The following is a 26,273-nucleotide window of genomic DNA, read 5'->3' on the forward strand; positions in this document are numbered from 1 at the left end:
GGATTGGGGAGAGGGGAGAATGAGAAACTATTGCTTAATAGGTACAGAGTTTTTGTTTGGGTGATGAAAAATTTTTGGTAATGGATGACGGTGATGGCAGCATAACACTGTGAATGTAATTAATACCACAGAATTGTACACTTAAAAATAGTTTAAATGAGAAATTTTATGTTACATATGAATTTTATGTTATAAATGAATATAACAAGAATAACTATTTCAAAAGGAAAAAAAACACTGCTTATAAATGGAACAAATCACTTTTCAATAGCAAAATAGAAAATAATTTGGACCATTTATAGAGCTAAGCACTCCACTCTCTGCCTTTTATGCAACTGGTCATTTAAGCTTAACAGCGTTTAATCAGAAAATTCATTTAACATATGAGGAAACTAAGGTTCCTCTAGAGCAGGAGTCAGCACGTTACAGCCAGAGGGCCAAATTCAGACCATCTACTGTTTGTGTACATAAAATTTTATTAGAATAGAGCCACACTCATTCAATTATATATTGTCTTTAACTGCTTTCACACTACAATGGTAGAATTGAGTAGTTGAAAAAGAGATGATATAGCCTTCAAAGCTGAAAATATTTACTATCTTGACCTTTATAGAAAAAGTTTGCAGACCCCAGCTCTAGATCTACTCTAGATCTGCTAGCTACATGTGACTTTTGAGCACATGAAATGTAGCTAGTGAAACTGAGGAACTGAATTTTTACTTTAATTTGAATTAATTTAAATTTAAAAATGGATACTCAATTCACTTAATAGAAAACTTTAAGTAAGTTTGGAATAACTTTTTCAGCTGTAAATTTTTTCTTCTTTATTTTCTTTTAAACATTACATTAAAAAAATATGAGGTCCCCATATACTCCCCACCCCACCCATGTCACCCCTCCCACATCAACAAACTCTTCCAATCATTGTGGCACATCCACTGCAGCCGGCAAATACATTCTGGAGAACCGCTGCAGCACATGGACAGTGGTTCACATTGTAGTCCACACTCTCCCCCAGTCCACCCAATGGGCCACGACAGGACACACAACATCCCATCAGCTGTAAATTTGATGAAATTTAAATACAGAATAAGTATTTCCAATGAAAATTTAGCATCATAATTGATGGATCTTGAAATCTTGTATCAAGAAAAAGAATGTAATGGCAGATGGCTCTGGAGTTCAGTGCCTTGTCAGTGGGCCCTACTTTGGAATATGTGCTCCTGAGTGTGATGGAGTTGGATTCAGATGTGACCTTTCTACACACGCCTTTTCTGTCACTTTTACTGAACCTGTGGTTGTGCTGGGGTTGATGTACACTCAGAAGACTTGAACCTCTGGACTGGCCATGTACCACCTGGGCCCTGAGCCTCAGCAGAGTTGCAACACTTACTCTCTGGTTCATTGGACTTACCCGGGTCAGCTAACAGGGAGGTGAAGATGGTCAACCATCACACCAGGGAATGGAGAATGCCTACAACTGCAAGCAGGAGAATCGCATCCATCAGCCATGTGGGATCTAAACCCCTTCTTGATTTAGAGTTGGAGTGGACATCACCATCCCAGGGTCCACAGGATGGAGGAATAAAATATGGATTAAAGTGGACTTACTGGTATTCTAATATAGAACTATTGTGACTCTAGCAATGGAAGAAATTGTATCATTGATGTGGAGACAGTGGCCACAGTAATTGCTGAGGGCAGGGAGAGGGAAGAAGAGACGTGATGTGAGGGGATTTTCGGGACTTGGAGTTTTCCTAAATAATATTGCAGGGACAGATGCTGGACATATATATCCTGCCATAACCCACTGAATAGACTAGGAGAAAGTGTAAGCCACAATGTAAACTATAAACCATGCAGTGCAGCAATGCTCTAAAATGTATTTACCAATTTATTGATAATTCACAATAGATAATAACAGATAAAATGCCAAGCACTATTCGTGTATTATTTATTATTTGTATGAATAGAGGAAGAGGGGCCTCCAGCAAAAGATACTAAGGAGAAGTTTGAGGAAAACCAAGGTGTGGTATGTCACAGAAACCAAGAAAAGAGATTGTCCTAAGTAAGAGAGGACAACTGACTTTTGGATATTGCTGAGAGGCTAAATAAGATGAGGACTAAAGAGTGTTTCCTTAATTTACTGACATGGAAGTTGGCTGCCTTCTCAAGAGGAGTTTCAGTAGAGGGTCTGAATGATAGATAGGAATGGATTGAGGAGTGGATGGGAGATGAAGAGGAAGAGACAGTGTAAGTAGATGATTCTTTGGAGAAGTTGGACTGTGAAGGGGGAAGGGATAAAGGGTATCAGATGGCGGAGGCTGTCGGGTGAAGGGAGGGATGGTCATGTCCCCATTGTTCCAGCCACACTGTCCTTCTCACAGTTCTCCCAAACTTGTTTTTGTCCATACTGGTTTTCCCACATGCAAAGTTCTACCTCCATCCTTCTCTACCCAATAAGTTCTTATTCATCCTTTAAGACCCATCCCAAATGCCCCCTCCTCTGTGAGGTCTTCATAGATCAAGGTAAAGTGAGATACTTCCTCCACTGTGTCCCTAGGTAGTACATACTTCTATTAGAGCACTCAGCACACTGATTATAGAGTAATTGTTTTGTTTGTTGTCTGTTTCCCCTACTGGACTATACCTTCCTCCAGAGCAGATGCCAGTCTTACTTCTCTTTGCTCATTCCCTTGTTAAAAACCCCCCATTGGAAATGGGTGCTGGTTACACAGGTGTGGTCAGGTAATGAAAATTCACTGAGCTGTATGCTTTTAATCACCAAAAGGTTTTCTAGCACACTACTAGTACTACTAATAATAGTAATAATAATAAAACATTTTCCCACCACAAAGTCTTCAGGTTAAAATCTGTTTACTGAACACCTACTATGTTCCCAGTACTGTCCTAGGTTTTTAGACCATCCAAGCAGTCACCTTGTGGCCTCCCTGACCCTCCCTAACTTTTAATCTATGCTGGTTAGAATCTGGAGAGATCATAAATGCATCCCACTCCAGGACAGTGGGCTCCAGAAAGGTCAAATTCTTGCCTGGCTCTGTAGTATAAATGCACAAGGGATTAAAAAAATGCTGGATAAACAAAAAGGATGAATTTACAAATCTTTTGGACTGAAGGATATACTTCTGGAAAACAGCAAGATCTTTGTAATAATATCTTTATATTTCACATTCTGCTTATAAACTATTATGAATACATTATTGTTTGGACAGATGTCATTAACCAGTAATCAGAAAACTGAGAAACTGATCTCTTGACTGATGTAATGGAATGCTCTCCCTACTTTTCTGAAGTTCAAAATAAAATTTTCACATGTTTCTCCAACAATAAAAAAATAAAAATAAAAATAAATAAAATGTATTTACCAAATGCAAAGAATGTGCCACAATGATGAAAGAGGTTACTAATGTGGGGGGAGTGAGGGGTGGGGAGGGGTGTTGGGTATATGGGAACCTCTTATATTTTTAAATGTAACATCTTCTTGGTCTATGTATCTTTTTTTTTTTTTAAAGACAGTAAAAAAAAAGAATGTAAAATATTTCATTAATAAATTTTATATGGAACACATGTTTAAACAATAATGTTTTGGATATATTGGTTTAAATAAAATATGTTATTAAATTTTTTTAAAATATGGGATTATAAAGAAGTATGTTTGCATAGGAAGATCTGGCAAAGATCCCATATAATTTAGAAATTGGGTGAAATCAGATTCTTGTGCCCCAGTTTAGGAAAAATAAAAGGGATATTGTTTCATACACCTTCCTTTTTCAGTTAAAGCATCTAAAGGTATTAACAAAACCATATAAAAGGGATATGCTATTCAAAAATAAAGAATAAACATTTGAATTGTGATTCCTAAGCTAATTCCCTTAATATAATCTTGAGCCTATAGACCAGGGGTTCTTAACCTATTTTGTTCCATGGACCCCTTTGCTAGTCAGGTAAAAACCATGGACCTCTTACTAAGTCCACACTATACTGTGTATTATTTAATAAATATATTACACCCGCACCAACACATCCCCACAAGAATGATGTTTTTTTGAATTTCAACTCAAGCTCACAGACCCTTGTTAAGAACCCTTGCTATAGAGAGATGCATTACTTATAATAATTCATCGGAGTAGTATAAAAGTAGGGTATTCAATTTATATTTATACTAACAGAAGGCTTATCCACACACAGTATGAAAAAAAGCAATAAATCCTAGTCTTCTTTTCCATTTTATGGTATCTGAGGCTTAATCGAAATAAAAAAGCCTATCTAAAGAAATTCTACCTCAGATTTCCTATTTCTCAAATTTAAAAGAATATTAATTAGTAACCCAGACTTGTTTCTCATGTAAAAGAATGTTAACTAGACCTCAAAGAGTTGTTTCTCACGCTATATAAAATTTGCAAAATGTTATGTTTCCAATTCATCTTTGAGCAACATAACACAAGCTATGTTGCCTTCTGGCAAATACCTTTGGAGAAGCCATGGTACCAAAGTAATTGCTCCTCACTGGAGTGGCTCCCACTACTTATCTCCTTGTACTGCACTTATCTCCTTGTACTGACCTGAGGCAGTCATTTGTGCTAAGAAGAGCAGGTACACAGAGGTAGCATCCAACTGTAGGTGTCCCCATTGGTCATCACCCACTACAGTGGCACAGGTCTTGGTATTGTACTTGGCATGGAGGCTATCCTTGGTACTCTGGCTATACTTGAAGGATTCTACTTTATCCATCTGAAAACAAAACAAAACAAAACAAAACAAAACAAAACAATAAAGGAATAAAATGAAGAAAAAGCAATCCACATACCACACTTCTCTTATATTCTAACATGTATCACTGCATTCTTTCTTTTGGCAACTGTAAATATTTAAAATGCATTGTTACCTCCTTTTCCCTATACTAATGTAACTAGGAAAGTATGTATTTTCCTTTATTTAAGCAATTTAATTAGAAAATAACACCAGTCAAAACCAGCTATTTCCTATTCATTGCCTCTCCTATACGATTCAGATAATTGTTTTGTCACAATGTAGATATAAACTAAAATTCAGAGTGGTTGAGTGACAAGTTTAGTAAGAAATAACTGAGTGCAGAAAAAGATTCATTCATTCCCGAAATAGGTAGGAATTTCAAGGTAAATTAAATTAAGAGGGTATATTTTGGAGGCTTAATAAAAAGAACTAGGAAACAATACAGAAGAGTGATAAAGAAAGGTCATAACAGAAAGCTGAAACCAGAAGTCAAAAGGTAAACATTGTGCAAGGGCAACTAAAAGAACTTAATTCCTGAAAATTAGATTTGATTATATGTGCATCTGATATTTGGTAGTAACTATTACACCTTTAAATATGGTTCCTGAAATCAGTGATTTTTAAAATGATTTGGGAAGTTAAGAAAATGCAAATATCTAAACTACAAAGGAAAAATAGCAACACAGGAATAAAAGGAAATGAGAGATATGAAATAATCCAATATAGAAAACATTGATACAGAAGTCCAAAAGCCCAGAATTGATCTCCTTTTACTTTAATTTGTAGTGTGTCTATGGATGATTACTTTGTCAAACTAGGCCTCCCTTTCTCCTAATAACAAGTAAGCTTGATCTCAAGGAAATACAGCTCAGATTCAATGTATGCACTATGCTTTAAGATATCTTGGGAAAAAGGTAAAGTGCTTTGTATGGAAAAATATTATAAACAAACTCAAAAGATAAATGATAGACTGTTAAAAATATTTATAATACATATGATGAAGGATTAATATCCATAAGAACTCCTCAAATAGACAAGAGACAACTCAAAAGAAAATAGGCAAAGGACAGAACAGACAATTCACTGAAGAGGAAATGCAGATTTGCAATAGATACTTGAAAGGATGTTCAACTTCATTCCAGGTCAGGAAAATGCAAATTACTACAAAGAGATTCAAGTTCCTGATCCCTTATATGCAATCTGACATCTCAAACACTTCGAAGAGGTTTTTCCCCCTAAATTTTGTACCAGAATTAATTTGTTGGAAAAACTGGATGCAAATTGACATGGGGCTATTTGTAGTATGTATGTATTCCACTTAGTGTGAATATGAATGCTTCCCTATCAAGATATTAAGGTTTTTTATTAGAGTGTTGCCCTGGACCCAATGGAAAGAGAACATAATATATGGTTTATGCACTCTGCTATCAGTTTTTCTTTTTAATTTTTCCTTGCTAGAGTAGTTATAGGTTTACAGAAAAACAATGCAGAAAGTATAGAATTCCCATATATTCCTCCTATCCCCCCATGCACACACAGAGTTTTCCCTATTATTAACATGTTGCATTAGGATGGTACCTTTGTTACAACTGATGAACCATTATTGTTATATTATTAACTACAATCCATAGTTTACATTAGGGTTCACTCTTTGTGTTGTACAGTTCCATGGTTTTAAAAAATTTTTATTGGTAACATATATACAACATAAAATTTCCCATTTCAACCACTTTCAAATACACAATTCAGTGGAGTTAATTACAGTCACAATGCTTTGTTGCCATCACCACCTATGCTTTCTTTCTTTTTTTAAATTAGAGACGTAGTTTCTGTGCTGTCTTTTTAAAATCTGAAAAATTCTGAATTCTAAAGTTTATTTGGCCCCAAGGGTTTCAGATATGGGCTTGTAGACTTGTATAATCTTTTATCCAATATCCTTAATTACATGTACAGTAATGATGAAGCATGTTAAAAATTCATTACACAGAGAAATAAGAAAAGACTGGAAGGAAACATCTTAGTGATAATTGTGTGGTGAAATTATGCGTGATATTCTCCCCTCAATTTTTCAAATTTTCTGAAATTAGTGTGCAGTATTTGTGAAGTTGAAAAAAATATATAAGCTATAAACATTCTCTAAAGAGTAGAGATACTATTACAATGTGCTTTTATTAGAGACGACACTCTCAACAATGCCATACCTGTCTGATCATGCAGTGTAGCAGTCCCCTCATCAGCTTCACTACACTCTGCAGAAATAAATGGAAACAAGACTGTTATAAACATCCTTAATGCAAGAGCACTTACTCAGCAACAGCAGGCGATACATGACCTTTTGAGAACAAGTAACCTTATCCTGGGTTCCTATTTGCATGACATTTACTTTATAGGAACATGGAAGAGCAGATTGAAGCTAAAAGTGGAATCAAAAGCTGCAGTTTGTGACTCCTTCAAGTTAAAAAAATATTCCAAACTCCAACAGGTTTATGAAAAAATAAGCCAACCACCCTAAAGACAACATTCCTCCGGGAGAAAAGGGACAAGTCACCTCAAAAACCATAAGGCTATGAAGGTATTATAAAACACACCCTATGGCATAGAAAGGCTTCACCACAACATCACCACTTTCATTTTTTCTTAACCAGCCAAGACTTACTTTTAAGAGTTCACAGATATATTTAGCTGGACATTTTTCCCTAGAAAAATAAAATCAACATCAATTCAGAATAACCATAAAGGGGAATTTTTAGTGCAGCTTGATCCTTTTCCATGTGAAGAAAAATAGTCATAAACTTCTTAACTCTAAAGTCATTACTGTTTTTCTCACTAGGACCTGACAATTTCTAAAGTAGTTTGTTCTCCAATCCACATAACACCCTAAAATTCTGATAACCAACTTTGTACTGCATGGCACTGGATAGGCCCATTGACAATTGCATAAGCAGGCAATATGTTTTGGAAGAACGTAGCACTGAATAGTGTTTCCATTTCTGTAAGAAGCTTTCTATTTCACAGTCCAGAACAAATCCAACCAGGTTATTCCAGGGAATGCTGGTTCAGAGGTAGCTTCAGGACACCTCTGAAAACTAATCTATTTGTGAAGAACCATCATTCTGTTATTCCTTCAAAACACGTTCAAGTGGAATTAAAAGAAAAGAAACAGGAAATGTATGATTTTGTCACCTTTTAAAACATGAAGCATATATTATAAAGTAGTGAAACTGATTACAAATCCTACAAGAAAATCTCTCATCACTTTCACCCTAATGAAAGAGGCCATCCCTCTAATATACCCTGAAAAGTACTTAACACAGCCTCCATACCCCATGGGAAGACTTTATTCAATTCTGAAATATCGTGTCACCACATACTCATAGGTTTTTACCACATCCTTTATTTTCCAACATTCAGCAAATGTTGTGGGAAGCAGAAGCAGGCGTTTAACGGTATTTTCTTTAAATCAAACACCCAAAGGAACTCTTTGTGTGTGTGTGTGTGTGTGTGTGTATATTTAACATACTGAGGGACAATTAATCAACCAGCATGGGACTCAACTTTTACACCATTCTGTAAGAACCCTGCATCCTGGGCTTACTTCATTGACTCCTTGCTGTTTAACTACTCTAGTTCACTTTCCTGCCTATCCACTAACCCTATTTATCATCCAGCTCCCCATTTAAATTTTAACTGAAGGTAAACCTAGCAATCATAGCCCCAGTGGAGGATTCCTGATTGCCATCCACGTTTGTCCTCCTGGAATGGCCATTAGAAGCCATTCTGAGCTCAAGTTCTAACTTCTAAGTCTGGATGAAAATAACAGGAATGGTGAGAACTATCTGTACTTTGTGTTCCCCCAAACTGACCGTTTTCTGATTCAGGTGCATAAATTAGCATTAATTATACATGTGCATTGATACACCAGAGCGTCTACTCACTCGAACTCATATTCCCTCTCATCTACTCTTTTTTTTTTAAAGATTTATTTATTTCTCTCCCCTTCCCCCCCACCCTGGTTGTCTGGTCTCCATGTCTATTTTGCTGTGTCTTCTTTGTCCACTTCTGTAGTTGTCAGCGGCATGGGAATCTGTGTTTCTTTTTGCTGCGTCATCTTGTGTCAGCTCTCCGTGTGTGCGGCACCATTCCTGGGCAGGCTGCACTTTCTTTTGCTCTGGGCGCTCTCCTTATGGGGTGCACTCCTTGCGCGTGGGGCTCCCCTACGCGGGGACACCCCTACGTGACACAGCACTCCTTGTGCACATCAGCACTGCGCATGGGGCAGCTCCACACGGGTCAAGGAGGCCCGGGGTTTGAACCGTGGACCTCCCATGTGGTAGACGGACGCCCTAACCACTGGGCCAAGTCCACCGCCTCATCTACTCTTTTTGAGGATATATACCTATGCATCTGTAAATTGACAATATAAGGATATTTATCTAGGTAAATATTAATCTTTCTCTCTCTCTCCAGGTATACAATCAGATATTATTTATTGAGCATCTAAAATATTCAAAGCATTCTACTAGGTTTTGTGGAACACAAAGATAAGGGAGATGGAACAGATATGTTTAAAAAAACCAAAAAAACAACTAAACTCCAACAGTCTACCTATCAATTCCTAGTTATCCTTTAAAATCCAATTCCTCTGTGAAGGCTTCCTTGCCTTGTCCAAGGGGAGTCAGACACTGCTGCCTCTCTCTTTCCACAAAAACTTTGTACCTATCTCCAATACGTACAGTACCTATCTCCAATACGTACAGTACCTATGGTACCTACTTTAATGCATTGTAATTGTTTGTTTGTATGTCTATCTCCCGCATTAGACTATGAACTCCTTGAGAAAAGTAGGCAGAGACTAGGTTCAGAAAGAGGGCTTTAAGTGAATGAACTAAGCAGATTGCATTTTTAAAAACGTATCCTATGTCTGCAAGTAATTCTCAAATGGCTAATCAAAAAATCAGGTGTGTGTGTGAAGGGGAAATGCAAATATATGCAATATGCAAATATGACAAAATCTTAACAATTAATGAATCTAGATAAGGGGTATATAAGCATTCATTTTACTATTCTTGAAGTTTTACTGTAAGTTTGAAATTTTCCAAAATAAAAAGTTGACAGTTAACTACAAACATATTGTCATCTTTTCTCTTTTGTATCTACTACAGGGCCTGGCACATTACAATTACAAAGTCTGCTAATAAAAACTGAATATGTTGAATGGCACAGACCATTAGTGATGTGAAAGTTTCAAGAAAGGAGTCCTGAGAAAGAAGTGATCACTGTAGAATTCCACGGTCTGTTAGGGCAGGAACCATAGAAAAAGTGGGACTGGTGCTGGATTTTGAAAGGACAATATAGTTAAGATTAGAAAGAAGTAGGCATCACAGGTAGAAGAAACAAGCTTTGAAAAGATTTGACAACGTCCATGGCTACCATGGAGGCAAAGAATCAAACAAGACCGATTCTGAGGTTGCAATACCTGGGTTGCATTCATGGCACCACCAAATTTCAGTTTCATCTCTGTGCTTTAATCCCTTCACTTATAAGTTGGGAAAAATAATACCTAATTCACAAGGTTATTGTGAAAATTAAAAACTTGTAATTATGTGGAAGAATATTGTACAATGAAAAGTATTTACACAAATGTTAGGTATTTTTATTAAGGGACTATTAGAGGAATAATGAAGACACCAACCTGGCTGCAACTGGAGGTATATGGAGGGCACCAGTGTAATCATATTGAAAAAGTAGCTAGGAACAAACCGTAGAGAACCTTGGATATAAAACCAAAATGTTTGGGCTTTACTTGTATTAAAATGAGAGCCACAGATTGTTGAGGATGAAAATCACATAATTTCAGTGTATCATAACAGCAGCATGAAGTAATGAGGGTTAAAGTACAACATAGAGGGAAGAAAAAGGAAGGGATGGATTCAAGAAACTTGGTACCTTCTGCATGTATCAAAAGGCAAGAGAGACAAGTAAAAAATCAGTAAGTGTTTTTCAAACACTGTTTTATAGAACACAAGTCCAAGAAATTCTGGAAGGGCTGTAAAATTCACTCTCACCTTATATTCAAAATGCACATCAGTACATCAAAAGGTCTGAGAAATTAAGGAATAAAGAAATATACTGTTTAACATAGTCCCAAACTTAATTGACAGTGTTCCCTGAAACATACTATGGGAAATACTCCAATTAGTGTTGCTTGGGCAACTGATAACAATAAGAGGAAAAGGGATGTTTGGCGAGTTGCTGCTGTTTGGTAATTTGTTTTTAGTTGAAAAGGTGGAGTTTTAGATATACTGAATTTGAGGTGGTATAGGATATGCAGGTGCAACTGATCAGCAACTGATCAGTTAGTGGATAGGGTTGGAAATGGAAGTGATATCAGAGGTAAAGATTTGGAAGTCCTTATAATGGTCATTCTTATAATAAAAGAAGAGAGACTACATAAAGAAAACACAACTGAAGAAGAAGTAGAACTAGAGGCAGTGAAAGAGGTATCTCTATTTGTGTGTCTATTTCTTCGACTGTGACTAATATAAAAGATAAGGGCATTTTAAAAACATATGTGTATATACGTATTCTCAATCTAGGATGTCACGGTCACCTAAACCCTTTTCCCCTTTTCCTTTACTGTTCTTTTCAGTTCTCTCACACAGTTCTTTACAGAAGGGAAACCAAAGTGAGAACTGGAAGGAAGGGTAGAAATGATTAACAGTCAGTGTTTTGGGGAAAATTCACACAGTAATGGAAGGTTCTTCTGTAGATGCGAAATATGGATTACTCTGTGGATTTAGTCCATGTTAATTTAATGGCCATATAATTACTTGGAGTTTTTAAAAAATATTAGGGGAGCAGGTGTAGCTCAATGGTTGAGCACCTGCTTCCCACATATGAGGTCCCCAGTTCAATCCCTGGTACTGCCTTAAAAAAAAGATATTGCTCTCTCTGTCTAGAGGAGCCTGCATCAAATCTGTGCGTATTTCCATCTCTCTCTCCTATTTCTCAGCAAATTCTGTTCTTTCCCCCATTTCCCAAATAAATTCGTTTTACTGGCCTAACTAAACTAGCATGTTCTTAAATTCATTTATGCAACATAGCCATGACCTAGAGGAATCCAACAGTTCCCTGTCTTCATTTGACGAGCCATTGCTAGGAAAAAATAGGTGAACTCCAACCACTACCAGAAATTGGTGAGTTTTAAGGCCTGTCTGTGCCCTCTTTTGGTTTTGCCATTTTAAAGGGGAATAATGGCTAGGGGATTCCTGGATAAGCTCCCAAAGGATATATAAACTTCGTCTGCCCAGACTTCCGGTTTTCTCTCCGGAGGTGGTAGGGGCTAGTACCCATGCTGTGTTGATCCAAGAAGTTCTGGGTGGCAGATGAAATTGCCCTTGTGATTTGACTGGGCACATGGCCTAAGTCAAGCAGGAGAATGCAGGGAGTTTACCAGACCCTCTCTGAGTTCAGAATAGCTATCACTCATTGTCTCATTTACTTAACTCCTTTTAATTAAAAGGACCTTTGAACTTCCAAAAAAACATATCGATGGCCCCAGGCTCGACTTCGAGAGCTGTATTTAAATTGGTCTAGGGAGGGGACCAATAAGGGTATTTCTTAAAAGCCTCCTAAGGGATTCGGAGGTACAGCCAGGGCAGAAAACCATTCATCTAGATTAAGTATGCAAACCATGTCTTGATGGACCTATCTAGCCCACCCACCACCTGTTTTTGCAAATAGTTTTACTGGAACACAGTCACATCCAATCATTTACTTTTTGTCTCTGACTGCTTTTGTGCAACAAATGCAGAGATATCTTTTAATATTGAAAAAAAATTGGTCAAATTGTACTGAGTATGGAATTCCTGTAACCATTGATACTGATTTCTAGCCAAACAAACTAATCAACAAGCAAAAACCTAAGATCAAAACAGCAAACCTTTAACAGCAGCAACGTAGGATTTGGGGGCGAAGAGGCAAGATTACAGATCATTTTTAACATTCCTCTATCTTTTCCAAATTTTTACAATGGTATTTATCATTTCTATAATTTAAAAAATCATACAAATATTGATCTATACTTCCTGGGCTAGAGCAAAAACTCCAACTTTTTTTTTTTGGTGGACTTAAGTCTTTCTCAACAATGGCTTGAAGGAATAACAAATGCCTGCTGCTGCAGAAGACAACACTGTGAAAATTCCCTACTGCCGAAGACAATAATCCCACAATATGTTGGAGCCCTTAAAATAAGCAAATCTCAATACCCTAATTTATAGATGAAGACTGGAATTCAGATTGCCTAAATCTGAGAAGGACCACTTGAGAAAACAACTAGTGTAGAGACTTTCCTGCTAATGGAAAAGAACTCACATACATGTTACAACTGATAGCAGAGCACCTCAATATCGAAAGTCCCATGTAGCCCAGGATATTCTTTTCTTGGTCTTTCAAGAGGATGTAGCACCTTGTGTGTCTAAATAGTTCCATAAAGGATGCTTTTTTACTGAGAGGAAGTGTCTTAAATGATGGTTTAAAGCAGGGATTCTTAACGTTTTTTGTTCCACAGACACCTTTGCCAGTCAGGTGAAAACCACAGACCCCTACTAAGCCCACACTATACTGTGTATTATTTAATAAATATATTACACCTGCACCAACACATCCCCACAGGATTGTTTTTCTGAATTTCAATTCAAGCTCATGGACCCCTTCTTAAGAACCCCTAGTTAAAGGCATCTGCTGATTCTGACCTTATTTTGTACAGTGGAGGCGAGGGAGCATAGCTATAAGCATCAAGATATAAACAGCCTTTACTTGTGTCTAGTTGGGAAGGTCTGCTGATTTGTGTCAGTTAACCTCATACAAATATCATCGGTCATTCTCAAAAATGAAGTAAAATGGTAGAAATCTGCTCGCAAAATTCTTCCCAATGAGAAGAAATATGCTGGAGACTATAAAATAGATTTATTTAGAAAGAGGATTATAAATTTTAGTAAAGATTCCAGGATAGAATTTTCCACTCTAACTGAAGAGACTGTGCCTTCTCCCCCAAATCAGCATGTTTCAAGTTTCCAATGAAAAAAAAAAGAAAGAAAAAATCAGTACAATAAATCTTTTTGGACTGTAATTTCAGGAAGGTGAAGAGAGGGTGAAAAAGGCAAAGTACAGTTCTCTTAGTTTCTGTGGACTAAGTTATTTTTAATTCTCCCTCCGCCTCCCCACCCCCACCCCAGTTCCAGATCTTTCTGCATTTTTATTCTGAGTACCTGCTCCAGCTCAAAGGCCTTTGCCTTATCCTCATCCCGGTCTGCATTCTTCCTGTAGGCCAGGCCCAAGCCCCATACAGCCAAGATGCTGTACACATTATCTCGGACCCAGGCATCTTTCTGATCATAGCTGGCTGGAAGCAAGCCAGTCACTGGATTCTGCAAATCCAAGAAAAAGAGAGGGCAGTGACCTTAGGGAATTAATAATTAGGAAACACGATCTATGGAATGGTTTACTTTAGGAACATTGGCTCTTCTTCTACTTCCCCATTCCTTTGTTTTATTGCCTCTTCTGACCCAGTGCAAGCAAATGCTATTTTCAACAAGAGAAAAGAGCTGGCTGAAGCCTTACAAGTCTGATGTGGGTATTATTAAAAGAAAGGCAGCTTTAGAATGTTCCAGTTAGAAAGACTGGAATACCAACGGAAGACCAGCAGTAAAGGAATAGAAAAATATAATTAACAGTAAATACAAGGTGTCTCAGCCCTTCACAAGAGTGTATTCTTAAAATGGCTAAATGTTCCTCAACCTCTTTGGGGGGGGGGGCGGCTAGAGGAGAAAGGGAAGACGTCCAAACCTGGGGTGAGGATGGGTGAGAAGTGTCAATAAAACAAGCTTAAACATGTTTTCTAACTCTGCTCCTGGACACAGGAGGGCTGTTAGCTAACCGTGACTGGGTCTCGTTCTGTTCCTTCCCCAACATCTATCTACACGGTCCTTTATGGCCTCCCCGGCATGCGGGCAGATAAACCTGTTTCAGTTACACACTGGGGGGGTGGGTCACCCTGGCTGCCCATCCAGGGCACCACACTCCTCCAAACTCGATAATTATAGGCGCTCATCCCTACACTTACCTGATGACACAGGATGGTCTGATGCACCAGCCGAGCATAGCCGTCCAATCGCACGCCTGAGTTACTCCGACTCCTCATCTTGGCCCTTTTTCAATCTCCTGGGAGCAATGGCCCAGGTGCTGCAGGTGGCCCTCAGTCGCTAAGGAGCAGGGCTGCAATGCTGCTCCACCCTCGCTGCGGGAATTGCGAGTGTCAGGCCCCGGCAGGGCCCTCCCACCGCTCGGGCCGGGCCTGAGATTGACTCGTGCTGTTTAGTCCTCCACTCTCAGGCGGCCTCCTGAGCCCACCACAACGCCAAACTAGGGCTTCCTGTTGTCTATGTCCCGCGGCAGCGTCCCTGTCGCCCCTCTCACACCGGTCTGGCCTCCGGCCTCTGGCCTCCCGGGCGTCTCCCACACCCTGCGTTTAGCCCCGAGAGACCGAGGCTACCCAAAGCTGCGCGACAGCCGGCTGCGGGTCACGGGCCGCGGCCCCGCCTCCACGGTGCTAGAGACACCAGCCCGAGGCGGGGCCGGCGCCTCCGGTTCTGGGAGCTACGTGTTGTGCGCCAGGTCCTAGTCACGCCAGGTCCTAGTCACGCCAGATTGCGCAGTCCCTGCCGCCGAGAACGTGTCGCTGTACGCTATGTACTTTCGGAGGTTTATTTCTGAAACATGTGGAACAACTATTTCAGTTTTCCTCCCTTGCTGTGGCCACGGGATGTTGCGGAGACTGCGTTTTTTTCGTGTTTCTTCTGAGGGACTAATTTTAGAAACCTACGGTAATTTCCAAACTGAAAGGAAAGACGAGTTTGCATTCGAGGTCTGAAGGATTGGATTGCAGGGTCATTATTTTTAGACTTTTGACTAAAAACTCAGGTTCAACTCTCATTGCAACCCAAGTCAAATTCCCCAGGGTACTTCATCCCTTAGAAACTGGCGAGTTGCGAGCTTGGGAAGGAGGAGCCAGTGGTGCACTTTGAAGAAGAAAGTGCCCTGGGCAGGGAAGTTGGATGGGAGGGAGCAATGCCTAGAGGCGGTCTTGGCAGTGGAGGAGCAGGAGATGATTGTATAACTGCTTTGGAAGTCTTCCGCCTGCGCAAGTAGGTCTTAAGGCTGGGACAGACTCAGCTGAAAATAAAGGACGGGGGTGGGGGGAGGAAGGCTGGAAAAGAAGACTGCAGGTAGCGCCCATCACCAGCTGCAGGGACCCCACGCCTTTGCTCTCTTAATCTACTTCCCCTGCCCCCCACCTCTTGCGCTCTGCTTAGTCAGACCCTACAAGTTTTTATCTTTTTATTTTTATTTTTTAATTATCTTTTTAAAAAGTGAATAGATCACACAAAACATTACATTAAAAAACATAAGAGGTTCCCATATACCCCACTCCCCAACCCCCCACCCCCATCATTTTTTAAATTGCATTTTATTTGGATACATAGATCACAAAAAATGTTACATTTAAAAACGTATGAGGGGGAATGGGCTGTGGCTCAATCAGTTGGGCTCTGATCTACCATATGGGAGGCCCTGGGATTGCATCCCGGGGCCGCCTTGTGAAGGCAGGCTCTGTGCCAGGACTCAGCAAGGTGATGCAACAAAAAGGGAGACAAGCAAAAATACCCCCTGCCACATCAACAACCTCTTTCATAAATGTAAACCATTATCCATGTGGTACAGCAGTGCTCCAAAATATATTCACTAAATGCAATGAATGTGCCTACAAGTTTTTCGAGGCCCAGCTTAAGGACCCCTGCTCTCTGAATCACCCGGTAAGAATTAGGTCAATTGATCTTTCAAGTTTTCCAACTTTCAGAATCTGTCGTCCAGGCCTAATGTTTTTCATTTTCATTTCTCTTTTTATTGCTCCAAATTTTGTCTCTCTAAGTAAGCTCCCTCTTCTCCCACTCCCCCACCCCCACCCAGATTAGCCTAGGGCTGGGCACCTAGGAGGCAACCAGCAAATACTTGCTCATGATGATGATGAAGAAGGAGGGAATGCTCAAGAGCTCAGATCTGGGACTTTTAGCTTCCACAGCCAGGCAGTGTTGAATTGAGATAGTTAGAAATTTCAGACAAATAGTTTCCATTGCAGTTGCTCACTTATGCAAATGCCATAAGTGGCAAATAACAAATCACTTCAAGTCCCAGGTGCACTGGGAGAGAAAAGATCTTTTCCAGGGAAAGCTACTTCATTTTGGAGGAAAGGGCACTGTACCAGCCCTGCCTGCCCCTATCTCCTTGACACCCTCTTTTCAGCCTGTAGTCTCAAAAGCCTTTTCTCCACCTTTGTCCCCTTCAAGCTGCTGCCTTTAACTTTTTTCACTTCATCATCATTTAGAAAATATTTTCTAAAAATATTAAATAATGTTCACTAGAGAAAACTTGGAAAATATACAAAAGTAAAACAGAAAATATTAAATAATTCCATCAAACACACAACCACCTATTAATATTTAAGTTTTTTTTTGGTCTTTTTATTCCTTCATCATAGAGTCCACCCCCCAGCCCCCACACCTGTTTCCCTTTCCACATTGTTTAGAAGTTTGAATAGATTAGGTATGCCAGAAGTGGGCTGTCACCAAGAAAAGTAGCTGGCAAGTTATCAAGAGGCCTGACTGATGGCATTACCTTGGTCAAGCTTGGTCCAGGCTGTCAGTCTTGAAGTCTCAGAAATTTGATCTTTGTGTCCCCTCAATTGGTCAGATTCTGGAGGCTGTCTCATGTTATACTGTATACACTATTATGCAGCTTCTTTATTAACCCAAAATTATGTTATGAAGACTCTATTAGTCAGCCAAAGGGGTGCTGATACAAAGCACCAGAACTCAGCTTTTATTAAGGGTATTTATTTGGAGTAGAACCTTATAGTTACCAGACCCTAAAGAGTCCAAATCAAGGTACCACAAGAGGTACTTTCTTACCTAAAGTCTCTTGCCATGTGTTGAACACAAGATGGTGGGTGATGTCTGTGAGAGTTCAGCCTTCCTTCTTCCTCTGAAGGCTCCATGGTCCCAATTTCTTCTGATCTCAGCTGTAGGTTGGCATAAGGCTCATCTTTCTCCCAGGGGCTCATTTCTTTTCTGGCTCTACTGCTTTAATTTCTCCACAAGGTCAACAGTAGTTTATCAAGCTCATTTTTCTTCCCAGGGCCTCTGCAGTCTATAGAGCTTTCTCTCTTCCTGCATATCTGCTTCTGTGTATATACTTCCTGGGGCTCCAGCATCAAAACTAAAACACTCTCCTCTGCTGTGTCATTTTCTCTGTGAGACCTCACCCACCAAGGGTGTGGGGACTCAATGTCCTACTGGCCAAATCAAAGCCCTAATCATAATTTAGTCAAGCAAAAGTGAAACCTCTGAATTTAATACAATCAAGCCAGAAGAAGGCACCAGTTTATAACACAATATAGTATTTATGTTTGGAATTCATAAACAATAGCAAACTTCCACAGAGACCTATTCATGTTATTGCGTAGAGAGCTACCTTATATAGTATGGTTTATGAAGCCATTACTTTATTAGTGAGCATTTAGTTTGCTCCAGGTTAGAAATCTTGAATACCGTGATTCAGTGAACATACATATATGTCTTTATGTGAATGCACATAGGTGTTTCGGAAATTGGCACTTAAAATTTAGATATAATCAAAAAGCCATTTAAACTATCTGTACCGACCAGCAGTGTATGCCAGGCCCTATTTCTCCTAAACTTTACCAATACTTGAGATTATTAAACTTTAATTTTGGCCAACCTGATGGGTGAAAATGAAATCTTAATTTCTGTTTCCCTAGTTTCTGATGTCATTGAGGGTCTTTTTATAGTTGTCATTTTATTTCCTTTTCTCATTAATACCTTACCCATTTTTCAATTAGGTTGTTTGTCATTTTCTTATGGATATAGAGGAAATTAAAATAACAATCTATTATAGATTTTAACTTTTTTTTATTTTAACGGTGTTGTACATGTTTTCCGGTCATTGGTTTGTCTATTAACATTATTTATGGTGCTTTCTTCATCTATCTTTTATTGTTTTTAATGAATTCAAATATATGAGCCTTTTCCTTTATGTCTTATTTTATTTTATTTTTTTTTCCAAATTCTACTCAATTTATTCATTTTTTTAAAAAATATTACATTCAAAAAATATGAGGTCCCCATTCACCCCCACAGCTCCCACCCCACCACTCCCCCCACAGTAACACTCTCCCCCATCATCATGACACATCCATTGTATCTGGTGAGTACATCTCTGGGTATCACTGCACCCCATGGCCTATGGTCCACACCACAGCCCACACTCTCCCACGTTCCATCCAGTGGGCCATGGGAGGACATACAGTGTCAGGCAATTGTCCCTGCAGCACCACTCAGGACAACTCCAAGTCCCGAAAATGCCTCCACATCTCATCTCTTCCTCCCATTCCCCGCACCCAGCACTTTTTCCACACCAATGCCACATTTTCTCGATTATTAACCACAATAGTTCATGAATAGAATATCATTAAGTCCACTCTAATCCTTACTGTATTCCTCCTTCCTGTGGACCTTGGCTTGGTTGTGTCCATTCCACATCTATGTCAAGAGGGGGCTTAGATTCCACATGGATACTGGATGCAATTCTCCTGCTTTCAGTTGTAGGCACTCTAGGCTCCATGGTGTGGTGGTTGACATTCTTCAACTCCATGTTAGCTGAGTGGGGTAAGTCCAATAAATCAGAGTGTGGGAGCTGAAGTCTGTTGAGACTCAGGGCCTGGCTATCATATTGTCAGTCCAGAGATTCAAATCCCCTAGATATATCTTAAACCCCAGCACCAAATACAATTCCAGTAAAGTAGCATGAAAGTCTTGTGAAAAGAGATCACATCTGAGTTCAGTTCCATCACGCAGAAACACCAGCTCCAAAGAAGGGCCAACCGACATGGCTGTGAACTCCATCTGCCATGACCATAGAACCTGTGGGTCTCTTTAGCCCTCAAAAGAACCAATACCTGGGGTTGTATCTACTTTATCTGTCTCTGGGACTCTGCTCAGGTGTGCATAAGGGCAATCCTTCTGACCACCTCCAGACTCTTTTTTAGAGACTCATAGCCATATAAACTCATTTGTCCTTTCCATTTCCCCCTTACTTTAGGTCAAACAGCATTTTTAACTCCTGTTATTATATGTAGACAGGGATATTCTGCTGGTCCGCGTTGAACCTTTAATTCAAGTTCATTTTCTAGTTACATCATCATATGTCTTATTTTAGAAGGTCTTCCTGCCCCAAGATAATCAACATATTGTCACTTTTCCTAGTAATTGTATTGTTTTACTTTTATCTGTAATTCCTTAATTCCTCTAAAATTTATTTTCATAAAGAGGTTTAGAAAGAACTCAATATTTTTCTAAACAGCCAATTGCACTATCACCAGTTACTGAAGTATTCTTTTTCCACTGATATGAAATGCTACCTCTCTGGTACCTGTGCTTCTATTTCTGCATCTCTACTTTGTTCCATTGATATGTTTTTGTCTATTTTTTCACCAATATTACACAGTTCTTCTACTTCAAGATGACCTTGGCTGTTCTTGAACTTTAATCTTCCATATGAATTTTAGAATTATCTGGTCAACTTCTAAGGAAATTCCTGATTTTTATTGGGATTGTGTTGAATTTATAGATTCAGTTAGGGAGCATTGACATTTTAACAACATTTATTTTTCTGTCTGCAATTTATATTTACTCACTCCTTTTATTTCTTTCAGTAAATTTTATACTTTTCTCCCTCCCCATGAAAATCTTGCACTTTCTTTCTTAGGTTTATTCCTTGGAATTTTATGGCTTTTGCTGCTATTATGAATAGGATCTTTTTTCTATCTTAATTGATTATTATTGTATATAAGAAAATTATTTTTGTTTGTTTATATTATATCCAATCTCTATGTTAACCTCTTTTGTTAGAAGTAATGGTTTGTAGGTTGATGTTCTCCTTCTTCCTAAATAGTAACAGTTCTGCCTTTGCCTTTCACATATTTATAATTCTTATAGTGGGGTGAATGGTCAATCCTTTATTTTTATTACACAAATTGTGAATTTAGGGGAAGCAGACTTGGCCCAATAGATAGGGCATCTGCCTACCACATGGGAGGTCTGCGGTTCAAACCCAGGGCCTCCTTGACCCATGTGGAGCTGGCCCACGCGCAGTGCTGACACACGCAAGGAGTGCCCTGCCACAAAGGGTTGTCCCCCGCGTAGGGGAGCCCCACGGGCAAGGAGTGTACCCCATAAGGAGAGACGCCCAGCGCAAAAGAAAGTGCAGCCTGCCAAAGAATAGTGCTGCACACACGGAGAGCTGACGCAGCAATATGACGCACTGGTAAGGATAGAAGCAGTCACAGAACACACAGCAAATGGACACAGAGAGCAGACACCTGGGGGGGGGGGGTGGGAAAGGGGAGAGAAATAAATTTAAAAAATAAATCTTAAAAAAAATATTGTGAGTCTACAAAACAATCATGCATAATGTGCAGAATTCCCATACATCACCGTTCCACCAACACCCTACATTGTTGTGGAACATTTGTTACAGACTATGAAAGAACATCACCAGACTATTACCACTAACTATAATCCATAGCTTACATTTCGAATATTTTTTCCATAACCCCCTATTATTAACACCATGTATTAGTATTGTTCATTTTTTACAGTTCATGAGAGAACACTCTATTTGTACTCTTAACAACAGTCCATCATCCACTGCATGATTCTCTGTGCTATACAGTCCCATGCCTTGTACAAACCATCCAGACTGTACACTCAGTGGCTCTCACTTTCATCACAGAGTTGTGCAGTCATCACCTCAGAACTTTTTCCTTAGTAAATTTTTGAACATTTTCCTTAGTTCAAGAGAAAATAATTCCATGCTCCCCTATTATTGACCCTTAGCATTGATATAGTACCATCTTTGAAATTGATGCAGGAATATTATAGTACTGCTGCTAAATATAGTCCAAAAGTTATATTAATCATATTTGCCCTTCCATTCACCATGTTCTTATCACCTTGTAATAGTGATGTACATTTGTTCCAGTTCATACATGAATATTCTTATTATACTTGTAATATTAAACTACAATCCTCATGCACCTCCAGGTTCACTATGTTATTCAGCCCCAAAATTACTCTCTAGCTTCCATTCATTTGACATTTATGTCCCTAAACTCCTTTCAGCCACAATCCTATTTATAAACCAGCTGTGCTATACTCACTATAATGTGTTACCATCAACTTTGTCAATTTCCACACTTTTACAATCAAGATAACTTAAAAAATCTACATACATTAAACATCATTACCCCTTCTCAGCTTTCATCCCATCTCCTAGTAACCTATACTCTAGGTTTTAACTCCATGTGTTTGTCCTTTGTATTTAGTTCATATTAGTGAGACCATTGACTATTTATCCTTTTGTGTCTGGCTTATTTCACACAGCATAATGTCCTTAAGGTTCATCCGTGTTTTCATATGTGTCCCAATTTCATTTTTTTTTTTGTTACAGCAGCATAGTATTACATCATATGTAGATACCACATTTTGTTTATCCATTCAAGGTTGATGGACACTTGTTTCCATCTCTTGGCTATTGTGCAATAATGCTGCTATGAACATCAGTGTGTAAATGTCTGTTCATGTCACAGTTTTCAGTTTTTCTGGATATATTACTAGTAGAGGGACTGCCAAATCTCTTGGCAGTTCTGATGAGCTTCCTGAGGAACTGTCAAACTGTCTTTCACAGAGGTGCACCATTCTACATACCCACCAACAGTGAAGGAATGTTCATATTTCTCCATATCCTCTTGAGCACTTGTTATATTCTTTCTTCAAAAAATAATGTCCATTCTATGAGGTATAATATAATATCTGATTGCAGTTTTGATTTGCATTTCCCTAATAGTTAGTGATATTGAACACTTTTTCATGTGCTTTTTCTGCATTTGTACTTCCTCTGGAGAAATGTCTATTTAAGTTATTTACCCATTTTAAAAATTGGATTGCTTGCTGTTTTATTGTTGAGTTGTATGATCTCTTTTTATTGTATTTTTTGAAGATAATTAGATGACAAAAAATGTTACATTAAAAAATATAAGAGGTTCCCCCATACCCCACAGCCACCTCTCACACAAATTCCTCCCACATCAACAACCTCCTTCATCATTGCGACACATCCATTGCATTTGGTGAATACATCTTGGAGCACGGCTGCATTGCATGGATTATAGTTTACACTGTAGTTTATACTCTCCCCCAATCCATTCAGTGGGTTATGGCAGGATATATAATGTCCAGTGTTTGTCCGTGCAATATCAGTTACGACAACTCCAAGTCCCAAAAATACTCCCACATCACATCTCTTCTTCCCTCTCCCTGCCCTCAGCAGCTAAAGAGTCCACATTCTCCAGATCAATGCTACAGTTTCTTCCATTACTAGTCACAATAGATCTATAGTAGAATACCAGTAAGTCCACTCTAATCCATATTTTATTCCTCCATCCTGTGACCCCTGGGATGGTGATGTCCTCTCCATCTCTATATTGAGAGGGGGCTTAGATCCCACATGACTGATAGATGCGATTCTCCTGCTTGGAGTCGTAGGCACTCTTGTTTCCCTGTTGTGGTGGTTGACCATCTTCATCCCCCTGTTAGCTGACCTGGGTAAGTCCAACGAAATAGAGAGTAGGAGTTGCAACTCTGCTGAGGCTCAGGGCCCAGGTGGCACAGGGCCAGTCCAGAGACTCAAGTCTCCTGGGTGTACACCAAACCCAGCATCAACCACAGGTTCAGTAGAAGTGACAGAAGAGGCATATGTACAAAGGTCACATCTGCAACTAGGAAAAGACCTTGAATAAAAGGGGGAAATGATAAAGACAAATGAGTTTATATGGCTAAGAGTCTTCAAAAAAGAGTTGGGAGGTCAACAGAGTTGTCATGCTTATGCACACCTCAGAAGGATCCCAGAGACAGCCAAAGTAGGTACAACCCCAGGTACTGGTGCTCCTGAGGGCTACGGAGACACACAGTTTCTATGGTCATGGCAGTTGGATCTGGAGTTCAGTGCCTTGTCAGTGGGCCCCACTTTGGAATTTGTGTTCCTGAATGTGATGGAGTTGGACTCAGATGTATGATCTCTTTATATAGCTTTGAAATCAAACACTTCCAAGATTTGTAGTTTCCAAATATTTTCTCCTATTTAGTGGGCTGCCTTTTCACCTTCTTGACAAAGTCCTTTCAATCTCAAAAGTGTTTTAAGTTTGAGGTGGTTCCATTTATCGTTTTGTTCTTCCATTGCTTGTGCTTTTGGTGTGAGGTTTAAGAATCCACCACCTACCATCAGGTCCTGAAGATGTTCCCCAACATTTTCTTCTAGGAATTTTAAGGTTCTAGTTTTTATATTTAGGCCTTTGATCCATTTCGAGTTAATTTTTTTTTAATTTTTTAATTTTTTATTGACTTTGTAATAATATTACATTAAAAATATATATGTGAGGTCCCATTCAACCCCATCCCCCCACCCCCTCTCTCCCCCCCCCAACAACACTCGTTCCCATCATCATGACACATCCATTGGATTTGGTAAGTACATCTTTGGGCACCTCTGCACCTCATATACATTGGTTCACATCATAGCCCATACTCTCCTCCATTCCATCCAATGGGCCCTGTGAGGATTTACAATGTCCGGTGATTGCCTCTGAAGTACCATCCAGGGCAGCTCCATGTCCCAAAGACGCCTCCACCTCTCATCTCTTCCTGCCTTTCCCCATACCCTTCATCCACTATGTCCACTTTTCCCATTCCAATGCCACCTCTTCTATGTGGACATTGGATTGGTTGTGTCCATTGCACCTCCATGTCAAGAGGAGGGTCAGATTCCACCTGGATGCTGGATGCAATCCTCCCATTTTCAGTTGTAATCACTCTAGGCTCCATGGTGTGGTGGTTGTCCTTCTTCAACTCCATCTTAGCTGAGTGTGGTAAGTCCAATAAATCAGATTGTAGGTGCTGGAGTCTGTTGAGGCTCAGGACCTGGCTATCACATTATCAGTCCAGAGATTCAAATCCCCTAAATATATCTTAAACCCCAACATTAACTGCACCTCCAGCACATTGGCATGAAAGTCTTATGAAGGGAGATCCCATCTGAGTCCAGATTCATCACACATAAACACCATTTCCAAAGAGGGGCCATCTGCCCTGGTAGTTAACCCCATCGGCCATGACCATAACTCCCATGGGTCTCTTTAGCCCTCAAAGGAACCAATATCTGGGGGTTGTATCTGCTTTATCTGTCTCTCTGACTCTGCTCAGTTGTGCATGAGGGCAAACCTTCTGCCAGCCTCCAGACTCTTTTTTAGAAACTCGTAGCCATATAAACTCATTTCTCCTTTCCATTTCCCCCTTACTTTAGGTCAAACAGCATTTTAAAGTCATGGTATTTTATGTAGACATGGATATTCCGCTGATCCGCATTGAACCTTCCGTATGAGGTCATTTTCCAGTTGCATCATCAGTTGGTAGTTGATAGTGGTCCCTCGTTGCCAGGGAGGCTCATCCCCGGGTGTCATGTCCCACGCTGGGGGGAAGGCATTGCATTTACATGCTGAGTTTGGCTTCGAGACTGGCCACATTTGAGTAACATGAAGGCTGACAGGAGGAAATTCCCAGGCACAAAGTTGCTCTAGGCCTTGTTCTTATTTTGGGTTTATCAGCTCACAAGCATAGTCATTAGCATCAGGGGCTCACTGTTGAACCCTCACTCCCTCCCGGTCCCCGCCACTATACCTGGGAGACTGTCGCTGCTCCCCTAGGGACCACGACAGAGCACCACTGGCCAGGAACCCAGTACCCCCCCTACTGTGGTTTTTAATTGTTGCCACTATGAGTATATCCAAACATTACCATGCACCCTGGACATATGTTCTGTACAGCTCCCTGTCAGCCATATATCACCTGTCATTGGTACCCCATACCAGTATCCCTCCATTGCCATTGTTGAAACACTCTGTGATCCAGAACTCCCCGAAATTTGAAGCCCAATATAATTTCATGGTCCCTTACTAGGGAATGGCATATAGCGATGAGTTTAAAGGATAGATAAAGAACTTGGATAAAGTTAGATAAAGAACTTAGAGTGGACGAAGGGTATGGGGAAAGGCAGGAAGAGATGAGAGGTGGAGGCGTCCTTGGGACATGGAGCTGCCCTGGATGGTACTTCAGAGGCAATCACCGGACATTGTAAATCCTCACAGGGCCCACTGGATGGAATGGAGGAGAGTATGGGCTATGATGTGAACCAATGTATATGAGGTGCAGAGGTGCCCAAAGATGTACTTACCAAATCCAATGGATGTGTCATGA

The 26,273-nt window shown here is 39.8% G+C and overlaps 1 protein-coding gene across 16 annotated transcripts in view; it reads right to left on the reverse strand.

Moving 5' to 3' along the window:
* Positions 1 to 15,611, reverse strand: part of PHKA1 (phosphorylase kinase regulatory subunit alpha 1) — a 205,572-nt gene extending 189,961 nt beyond the window's left edge. For 10 of the 16 annotated variants that reach the window (XM_058292352.2, XM_058292350.2, XM_058292346.2 and 7 more), the window contains exons 1-4: positions 14,897 to 15,524; positions 14,043 to 14,201; positions 6,975 to 7,022; positions 4,584 to 4,752 (exon numbers count right to left, since the gene is read on the reverse strand). In XM_058292352.2, the coding sequence (XP_058148335.1) occupies positions 4,584 to 4,752; positions 6,975 to 7,022; positions 14,043 to 14,201; positions 14,897 to 14,974 (454 nt within the window). In that variant the 5' untranslated portion in view covers positions 14,975 to 15,524. Of the gene's footprint in view, positions 1 to 4,583; positions 4,753 to 6,974; positions 7,023 to 14,042; positions 14,202 to 14,896 lie in introns of all 16 variants that reach the window. The other 6 variants (XM_058292354.2, XM_058292353.2, XM_058292348.2 and 3 more) reach the window with 3 other exon arrangements.
* Between the last annotated feature and the right edge of the window lie 10,662 nt (positions 15,612 to 26,273).

The sequence above is a fragment of the Dasypus novemcinctus genome, chromosome X (assembly GCF_030445035.2).
Source record: "Dasypus novemcinctus isolate mDasNov1 chromosome X, mDasNov1.1.hap2, whole genome shotgun sequence".
Classification (NCBI taxonomy): Eukaryota; Metazoa; Chordata; class Mammalia; order Cingulata; family Dasypodidae; genus Dasypus; species Dasypus novemcinctus.